The sequence below is a fragment of the Impatiens glandulifera genome, chromosome 8, assembly GCF_907164915.1.
Source record: "Impatiens glandulifera chromosome 8, dImpGla2.1, whole genome shotgun sequence".
Lineage (NCBI taxonomy): Eukaryota > Viridiplantae > Streptophyta > Magnoliopsida > Ericales > Balsaminaceae > Impatiens > Impatiens glandulifera.
The window spans coordinates 14,119,755-14,130,198 of record NC_061869.1 but is presented as its reverse complement, the minus strand read 5'-3'; the positions used below and the strand labels follow the sequence as shown (position 1 = coordinate 14,130,198).

At 35.5% G+C, this 10,444-nt stretch overlaps 1 protein-coding gene across 1 annotated transcript; it reads left to right on the top strand.

The window, feature by feature from the left end:
- Window positions 1-497: 497 nt before the first annotated feature.
- LOC124913048 (wall-associated receptor kinase 1-like) lies at window positions 498-9,693 on the top strand. Its single transcript, XM_047453672.1, has 5 exons — window positions 498-1,419; window positions 1,493-1,666; window positions 2,641-3,622; window positions 7,544-7,730; window positions 9,481-9,693. The coding sequence occupies exons 1-5, from the start codon at window positions 498-500 to the stop codon at window positions 9,691-9,693; spliced, it is 2,478 nt and encodes an 825-aa protein (XP_047309628.1).
- The last annotated feature ends 751 nt before the right edge of the window (window positions 9,694-10,444 follow it).

Sequence of the window (10,444 nt, the reverse complement as noted above, 5' to 3'; positions counted from 1 at the left end):
TGTTGGTCTTAATGATTATTACTGTCATCTCAATTGAAAAACAAGCAATTGAATAACCTAAAGCTCTAACACCAGTTTATTATAACGTTATGCGAGAGATGACGTAAACAATAAAAAAATAACACAAATTTAATGCGGTTTACAAATATAAAATTTGACTACGTCCAATAAAAAAGAGAATGTCATCGAGGAGAACAGAGCAATAATTACATCATTATGGTATAGGTTTATGACAAAATTTTATATAACACTCGATCTTTTAAAACTCTAAAACGGGAAGTGATAGCTCTTAAGATAAATACTTAAATTTTCTAAAGTGCATGTTTTTACATTTAAAAAATAGCCCACAAGTTACATAATTTAACAAATATAGAATCCTTATAAAATTGAATTTTTTTAAGAGAATTTCATAATGAAATATAGTATTATTTCCTTATAAATAATGTTATTGATCTCCATATTACATTCCTCACTCACTCTTTCAATCTTTCAAAGACATGACTGCTCAATCTCTTATTCTCTCATCATTTCTCATTTCATTTCTCTTCCAAATTCAATTCAATTCCGCCACCAATAATGATAATACTACCACCTCCTCCTTCATGGTAGCCAAACCCGGCTGCCAAACCACCTGCGGCAACCTCACCGTCCCTTACCCATTCGGCATAGGCCTAGATTCCGGCTGTTCAATAAGTCCCTGGTTCGAAGTTAACTGCAACGAAACATTCTCACCTCCCAAACCCTTCATCCGCGATGGTAACATCGAAATCCTCTCCATTTCAAAAACCCACATGCGGATTTCAAACATAGTCGCCTCCAAATGCTATAACCAACTCGGTAACCAAACTCAGGCTAAATCGGCCTGGATTCGCTTATCCGACGCGCCCTTCACCTTCTCCGATACACTTAACAAATACACAGTCATCGGCTGCGACGATTTGGCCTTGATTTTGGGATCCCTCGGCCGGAATTTCACTAGCGGATGCATTGCTCTATGTTCGAAAGCCGAAGATGTAATTGATGGGGAGTGTACGGGAATTGGGTGCTGTCAGACTTCGATTCCAAAAGGGCTTAAGAGTTATTTAGCGTCACTTAATTCATTATCGAATCATTCGAAAGTCTGGTCGTTTGATCCGTGTAGCTATGCATTCTTGGGGGAAGCAAGTAGATTTACGTTTAGGGGACCGTCAGATTTCTTGAATCCGGATGATTTTATTAACAGGACGATTGAAACTGTGCCTGTGGTTTTGGATTGGGTTATTGGAAATCTGACTTGTGAACAAGCTGTTAAAGATAGTAATGGGTTTGCTTGTCTGAAGAATAGTTTTTGTATTGATTCTGATAGCGGCGCCGGAGGTTATCAGTGTGATTGTAATGATGGTTTTGATGGGAATCCATATCTTAGCCCTGGATGCCAAGGTCTCTTTTTCTCTCTCTTTCGTTTTTGTTTATAGCAATGGAGGATTGAAAGTTGAATTGAAAAAACTTGCAGATATTAATGAGTGCGCCGGCGGGAGTAATCCCTGCGACGATAATGCGGTTTGTATAAACAAACCGGGAAACTTTAGCTGCATTTGTAAGAAAGGATATTCCGGCGACGGCAAAAGGGTCGGCCGTGGTTGCGTTGCCCATAATTCACAGTTTCCGGTTTTGGGTTTCTCTCTTGGTAAGTGGCAAAAGCAGTTAATAAAAAGTCAACTCTTAGGGCTCGATTTGATTTTTTTTTTTTGTTTAGGGCTGTTTTGAGATTTTATTCTTATATCATTATTATTTTAACTATTAAATTAATTATTTTATTATTTAAAATAATAAAAAATTACTATATTCTTATAAAAAATTTCAATTAAAAAATTATTTTAATGATTATACTAATTAAAAAGTGAAATAAACCTATCAAAGAAAAAAACCTGAAAATCAAACAAGCCCTTATAATTATTTTTATTTTCTTACATTATCTTGTTTTTTACAAGAATTATTATAATAGCAAATTATTTGATAAAAAAAATGTTATTTGAATATTTTAGTTAAATAATTAAAGTAAATTTAAAAATATCTTATTTATTATTATATAGGAATAAATACATTTAAGTACATCTCTTTTATAAGTAGACATTTTATCTTGGGTTTAAAAAATACAAAAAAAAAAATATCTGTATTTAACTCAAGTCAATTTTCTGGTGACTAACATTAACATAGCAATTTGACATGAAAAATTAAGTCAACCGTGATTAATTTTTTTTTCTTTCTAAAAGGTGACATATTATTTATTATTACTGTTTATTCCAATTTGGATAGACAATTTTATCATCATTGATCATAATAAACCAAACATTAATGTTTTAATTGTTCATTTAATATACCAAACCTACAAATTAGTTGTTTTTCATACCTAGCTACCTTCAATCCCAATCAATGTCTCATATTTGCGGTTGTTCTTATGTTTTTCTTTTCAATTTTATACATATTGTGTGTTCTTTGTTTTTATTTGTTCAGTTTATTGATATTGTATCTTTGTTTGTCTTCTGTTTATTCCGGTTTTAGTATTCATAAATAAAATTGTCCTGTTCAATTTATAAGAAAAAATTTTGTAAAAGAAAAATGATTTTGAATTTGATTGTTTTGTCAATTTTGTAAAAATAGGCTTGAGCTTCGGTTTCCTATCCCTACTACTTGGGGTGACTTTTGTCTACTTTAGTCTCAAGAAAAGAACACTTATGAAGCTAAGGGAAAAGTTTTTCCATCAAAATGGAGGATTTCTACTAAGGCAACAAATTTCCTCGGTAGAAGGAACCATCGAATCGGCCAAAATCTTCACTGCAGAAGAGCTCCAAAAGGCCACTAACAACTACGCGAATGATCGGATTCTCGGTCGTGGTGGTTATGGCACAGTGTACAAGGGAATCATGCCTGATCATCGAGTAGTGGCAATAAAAAAGTCAAGGATAATGGATACGAGCCAAATAGAGCAATTCATCAACGAGTTTGTGATTCTTACTCAGGTTAATCATCGTAACGTGGTCAAATTATTAGGTTGTTGTTTGGAAACCGAAGTTCCTTTGTTAGTTTATGAAGTTGTCTCGAATGGAACTCTCTTCCAACACATCCATAAATCTATGTCGTGGTTATCATGGGACAACCGTCTTAGAATCGCATCGGAAACTGCTGGCGCTCTATCTTACTTGCACTCGGCTGCTAACATGCCTATCATTCATAGAGATGTCAAGTCCGCAAACATATTGTTAGACGATAACTATGTAGCCAAGATATCTGATTTTGGAGCCTCGAGGCTAATTGCACTAGACCAAATTCAAGTCACCACCTTGGTACAAGGGACTCTAGGATACCTTGACCCCGAGTACTTTCACACAAGTCAACTAACTGAGAAGAGCGATGTTTACAGTTTTGGAGTGGTATTGGCAGAGCTTCTCACAGGGGAGAAGCCATTATCTGCTGATAGACCACAAGAGGAGAGAAGTCTCGCGTCACTTTTCCTCTTAGCAATGAAAGATAATAGATTGTTTCAAGTCTTGGAGCCTCGGGTTGTGCGAGAAGGGACACTAGAACAACTCCAACTTGTTGCGAGGCTTGTGAAGAGGTGTCTTAGCTTGAATGGGGAGGATAGGCCTGTTGGGGAAAACCCTGACAGAACTACAAAAGAAGAAAACAAAATAATGAACACACTAACAGAATTTGATAACGGAGTTCGGCCAAAATGTTGCCTACGTCTCCGAGCACTAAGGCTATCAATTAATAAGGAAGAAGAGATACAAATTTGGGTGCAATAAACCAAAGAGGGGAGAGTTTCTTTTATACACTAAGAAACTTCCCCAACTCCCATCATCTTCCGATGTGGGATTTCTGCTAATTGTGAATATAGTTTCTTTTATATACTAAGAAACTTCTTTCACTCCCATCATCTTCCGATGTGGGATTCTAATTGTGCCAAAAACAACAAATCTCCACCTTGGCACAATATCCAAATACTAATCTTCAATATTAAAAAATAAACCTTCAGTGCTTCCAATTGGCGCTCTTCAGCGCCGACTCAAACGCGGAATGTGTTTACCAAATCTAAACAATTAGATTTGGTTTTCCCAATGTCTTTGATCTTGAACTCTCTACCCAATTGAGCCTTCAATTTGTCAACTTCATATTGGCTCTTTGATGCTATCAACATATCATCATCGTAAAAGAGTAAATAGATATAAGACTCATCTTGCAGTTTGCGCAAATACACACATGAACTGAATCTGCTTCTTGTGTACTTGTGCTCAATCATAAACTTATCAAGTCGCTTGTACCATTGTCTCGACGATTGCTTCAACCTGTACAATGATCTATTCAACTTGCAAACCCAATTTTCTTTATCAGTAACATTGAATCCATCTGGTTGATAAATGTAGATTTCCTCGTTCAAATGACCGTGTATGTCTACGGTCTTCACATCTGGTTGAGCTAGCTCCAAATTCATCTGCGCTACCAAGGCCAACAAAATTCTAATGGAAGAGTGTTTAACAACAGGAGAAAGTACCTCATTATAATCACCTCCTTCCTTCTGAGCGTAGTCTTTAACTACCAATTTTTCCTTGTAGCGAACATCAAATTTTTCAGGAAATCCTTCTTTCTTAGCAAAGATCCATTTACCACCAATAGCCTTCTTCCCTTTTCGTAGATGCGTCAACTTGCATGTCTCATTCTTCTGAATAGATTGCATCTCATCTTCCATAACACCTCTCCTTTTTCCATTTTCAGTACTTCGACTGACATCTGGAAAAGTGGATGGAACATCATCTACGACTAGAAGTGCATAGGCCGCCATGTCAACAAACCGACCTGGTTTTTGAATAACTCGTCTTGGCCTATTCACAGCAATTGATTCACTTTGTTCTGAAGGTTCTTGGGTCAGAACCTCTTCCTCATTTAACTCTTCGTCTGTCGTCGGAGAGTCACTTCTAGTTGGGCTTATCTTTATCTGCTCAAACTCCACCTGTTGCGGAGTACAATCAATCTTGCCTGGTGTTACCTTATTCAACATTGAATAATCATCAAAAGTAACATCTCTTCTGATAATGGTTTTCTTTGCATCCAAACACCAGAGGCGATACTCTTTAACTCCTGTAGTAAATCCCATAAAAAGAGCCTTCTTTCCTCGTGGATCCAATTTTGATTCAACTCCATGATAATATGCAATAGAACCAAAAATATGCAAACAATCATAATCAGTTGCAGGTTTTCCAGACCATACCTCTAATGGAGTCTTGCCACCAAGTGCAGATGATGGTAGGCGATTTACCAAATGTTGAGCGTATGACACAGCTTCTGCCCAAAATTTCCTGTCTAACCCAGCATTAGACAACATACATCGAACTTTCTCTACCAATGTCCTGTTCATACGTTCCGATACTCCATTCTGCTGTGGTGTTTTTCTAACTGTGAAGTGTCGAACTATGCCACACTCTTGGCATAACTTCTGGAATGGATCATTCTTGTATTCTCCACCGTTATCAGTCCGGAGAACTTTGATCTTTCTTCCTGTCTCGTCTTCAACTTGAGTTTTCCATTTAAGAAAAATCTCAAACACTTCACCTTTGTTCTTCATCGTAAACACCCATACTCTTCTGGAAAAATCGTCAACAAAAGTAACAAAATAATGTCTACCTCCAAGAGAAGGAGTCTTGGCAGGTCCCCAGACATCTGAGTGCACATATTCCAAAATACCCTTGGTATTATGCATAGCAGTGCCAAATTTTACTCGCCTTTGTTTTCCCAGAATACAATATTCACACAAATCTAACTTACAAACTTTTGTACCTTTCAACAATCCTTGCTTGACAAGAGTTTGTATAGATTTCTCACCAGCGTGCCCCAATCGCATATGCCATAGCTTTGTTGCCTCTAACTCTTTACTGCTCCCGGAAGTTGATACACATGATGTCCCATTTACTGTACTACCTTGATAATAATACAAATTATTACTCTTCCTGATAGCTTTCAACATCACTAGCGCTCCAGATATTACCTTAAGAACTCCATTTTCCAATTTCACATGCAGGCCTTTCGACTCCAAGGCCCCCAAAGAAATGAGATTCTTTTTCATATTCGGTATGTACCGAACATCTCTAATAATTCTGGTGGATCCGTCATCATTCCTCAGCTTGATTGAACCTATCCCCTTTATTTTACATGTATTAGCATCTCCCATGTAAACAACTCCACCATCTAGCTCCTTAAAGTCAAAGAACCATTTTCGAACTGGTGTCATATGATAAGTGCAGGCTGAGTCCAATATCCACGCATCAGGATGTGATGTTGTGTGTGACATCGATAAAGAGTATTCTGAATCTGCATCACCTTTGTTTTCTACAACATTCGCATCTTCAGAATCTTTCTCTTTCTTCTTCAACTTTGGGCAGTTAATCTTCCAATGTCCTTTCTCACGACAGAAAGCACATTCATCTTTGGCAACTCTACTTTCAGATCTTCTTCCTTTCCATTTTGATTTGCTCTGCTGACGGCCCCTGACCATCAATGCTTCATCTGCTGTATCTACTTTGCTTTTCCTTTTATCCTGTTTTCTCAATTCATTACTATATAAAGCAGAACTTACAGCATCAAGAGAAACATTTCCCTTCCCATGAAGTAACGTTGTTTCTAAGTGTTCAAATTCATCAGGAAGGGACGATAGCAACATCAAAGCCAAATCTTCATCCTCAAACCTAACGTCAAGGTTTAACAAATCCGCTACTAACTGATTAAACTTAGTTATATGCTCATTCATCGTAGTACCTGATTGGTATTCAAACCGGAACAATCGTTTCTTCATAAGGAGCTTATTCTGACCACTCTTCTTCAGAAACTTGTCCTCCAATGCTTGCCACAGTTTCTGTGCAGAAGTTTCATTCTTCACAGCATACTTCTGCTCTCTGGACAGGCACGACCGAATTGTTCCGCACGCCAATCGATTCATGATACTCCACTCTTTTTCTTCTATACCATCTGGCTTTCCGACCTCAATAGCAACATCTAGACCCTGCTGGAAAAGACAATCTAGAACCTCACCTTGCCACATGCCGAAATGCCCAGTTCCATCAAAGATCTCCACCGCAAACTTCAAATTCGACATCGGTGTCCTCGTCCAGGATGACGAAGGAGTTGACGCCCCTTTTGAAGACTCCACCATGCCAAGGACGAACCTTCGGCTCTGATACCACTTGTTGGGGAAAACCCTGACAGAACTACAAAAGAAGAAAACAAAATAATGAACACACTAACAGAATTTGATAACGGAGTTCGGCCAAAATGTTGCCTACGTCTCCGAGCACTAAGGCTATCAATTAATAAGGAAGAAGAGATACAAATTTGGGTGCAATAAACCAAAGAGGGGAGAGTTTCTTTTATACACTAAGAAACTTCCCCAACTCCCATCATCTTCCGATGTGGGATTTCTGCTAATTGTGAATATAGTTTCTTTTATATACTAAGAAACTTCTTTCACTCCCATCATCTTCCGATGTGGGATTCTAATTGTGCCAAAAACAACAAGGCCGACCATGAAAGAAGTGGCGATGGAACTCGAAGGATTGAAGAGGTATACAAAGCACCCTTGGGTTCAAACGCCAAACCAAGAAGAGAGTGTGGGATTGATGGGGGTCGAGTCATCGGATTTGTACACTGTGGAGATGAGTTCTTATTTGAGCAACGAAGGGAGTTCTCAACCTTTAAATAGTAACGTTATGGATAGTCAAATGATACATTCCATGAATACCCCTCGTTGATTTTGTTTTTAATTATATGTGCATGTGTTAGAGAATAATATTGGTGTTTATTTCAATTGTAATTTGTCTTTCTTTCTGCTACGAAGTTAAGTTATGGTTTATTTATGGAGTTTTAGTTTTTTCAATTTTTAATTATAATAATGTTGTGAGGATGGATCGAACAATTTAAAGGACCATTAGATATTCATGTTAGAATTTAAAGAGAAATTTATATATTTAAATGGATATATATAGTCATTGATTATAATAAGTCAATATTATGTGATCTAAGGATGTTTGAGATTTCACTTAAGGACGTTATTGTTATGAATGTTAAATTGTAGATGCCTTGCGGTATTTCTAATTTGATGAGAGGTCAAATTAGAAATTAGCGTAATGAGGCAGTTATGACGGTTATGGTCCCCCAAAAGCAGAAGAAATTATAAAAGGGAGGTTGGTTGATAAAAAATAAGAACGAACTTATTTTTATCACACCCTCTTTCTCTGAATCTCTATCATCGGAGAAATAAGGTTAAAAGATTTCTGCTCCTCTGGAAGACCATCTCATCTAATCATGTTTAAGGATCCAGATATATATATTCCGTTTTTGTCTTTCATATCTTAGGAACAAGCATGAAGATCTAGGGTATAATAATTTATGATTTAAGATTATTATGGAATTATTTTAATTAATTCTAACAATTGGTATCAGAGCCCAACTTGTTCTTGAATTAAAAAATTATTGTATAGAGAAACCCTAATCGGTAAACCCTAAATTGAAGTTCTGCAACCATAATCATAAGTTGAAAGGTAAACATGAAAACTGTAAGATATATGATGAATATTTTTTTTTGAGAAATAATATTATTTTAATTCATATTTTAAAGATAAAAAATAATTTTATTTCATTATTATCTTTTATTAAAAAAAAAAATCGGTAAAATATTTTAGTTTTAGGAAAATAATATTATTATTGAGGATCATTTAGGAAATAATATTATATAATTATTTTATTGGAAAATAATTTTTTTATTTCAGGATTTTTTAAGAAATAATATTCGGATAAAATAATATTATTCATTTTTTAAGAAATAATATTATTTAATTATTTTATAAGAAAATAAAATTTTAATTTTAATTTAACAGCAGTTAATTTCTAAATAATATTATTATTTATTTAGGTTTTAATCTTTTTAAATAATTCAGCGGATTGTTCTTTATTTAAATTAAATAAGTTAAGTTATGACGTCACCAAAGTGACCTCTCTAATTTAGTTTGTTTAAGTTCGAATTTTGAATGTTTGTAATGATGAATTTTAATGTGACTAAATAATCGGCCCAAAGGAAGGTTACTAGTTAACCAAAGTTCACAATTACCTATGATAATAAGCACGTAACAATTATAAAGATTTTTTATATTAGAATATTAAATCATTCCAAAGAAAGATTTGTTATTTGTCATGCATTATTGTTAGTGTTTGATTATTGCAACAAAATATCACTAGCAGTTAAATTTCATTGTCCAAAGACTTAAATTTAATGGTGCACTATATATTTTGGATGAGATTTGCTGATTATTTTAAATTTGATTGAAAATTAAAGAATTGAGCATGTTAGTTACAGTTTAAATTATGTTTTCAGCTAATGTTGTAAATATTAATGCCAACTTAAGTTCAGTCTCAGTCCTTAATAGCTCTAACTTTAAGGATTGAAAGGAGAACATTCAGATAGTTCTCGGTTACATGGACATGGACCTTGCAATACGGACAGAGCAACCCACTACTCCTACGATTATTAGCTCTCTTGAAGAGAATGCTAAATTTGAGAAATGGGAACGCTCTAACCGCATGAGTCTTATGATCATAAAGCGTGCAATTCTGGAGGTGTTCAGGGGTGTTGTGTCTGAAGACACCACCAATGCTAAAGATTACCTTGCATAAATTGAAAAGCGCTTTGTTAAAAGCGATAAGGCTGAAACAAGCACTACTCTTAAGAGCTTGATTTCAATGAAGTATAAGGGCAATGGTAATATAAGGGAGTACATCATAGAGATGTCTAATCTTGCATCAAAACTTAAGGAACTAAAGCTTGATTTGCATGAGGATATACTTGTGCATCTCATTCTGATTTCTCTTCCGGTTCAATTCAACCACTTTAAGGTCAGTTTTAACTGTCAGAAAGAAACGTGGAACTTGAATGAACTAATTTCTCATTTTGTTCAAGAGGAAGAAAAATTAAAGCAAGAAAGGACAGAATGTGCTCATCTAGCAAGCACCTCTAGGGATAAGGGCAAGAAAAGGAAGAATGTTGATGCTGCTCAGGGTCCAAATGCAAAGAAAAAGGTTAACAATGACTATTTCTTTTGCAATAATGCTGGACATCTAAAGAAGGATTGTACTAAATATCATGCATGGCACGAAAAGAAAGGTACATTTCTTAATCTGGTTTGTTCTGAAGTTAATTTAGCATCAGTACTTGGAAATACTTGGTGGTTAGACTCCGGTGCTACTACTAACATCATTATTTCAATACAGAGTTGCCTGAGCTACCGAAATCCAAGTAATGCTGAAAGACGTATCTTTGTGGGCGATGAAAAATCGGTAGAAGTTGAAGCAATTGGACACTTTAGATTGTTGCTTAGTTCTGGTTTCTATTTGGACTTAAATGATACTTTTATTGTATCTTCGTTTA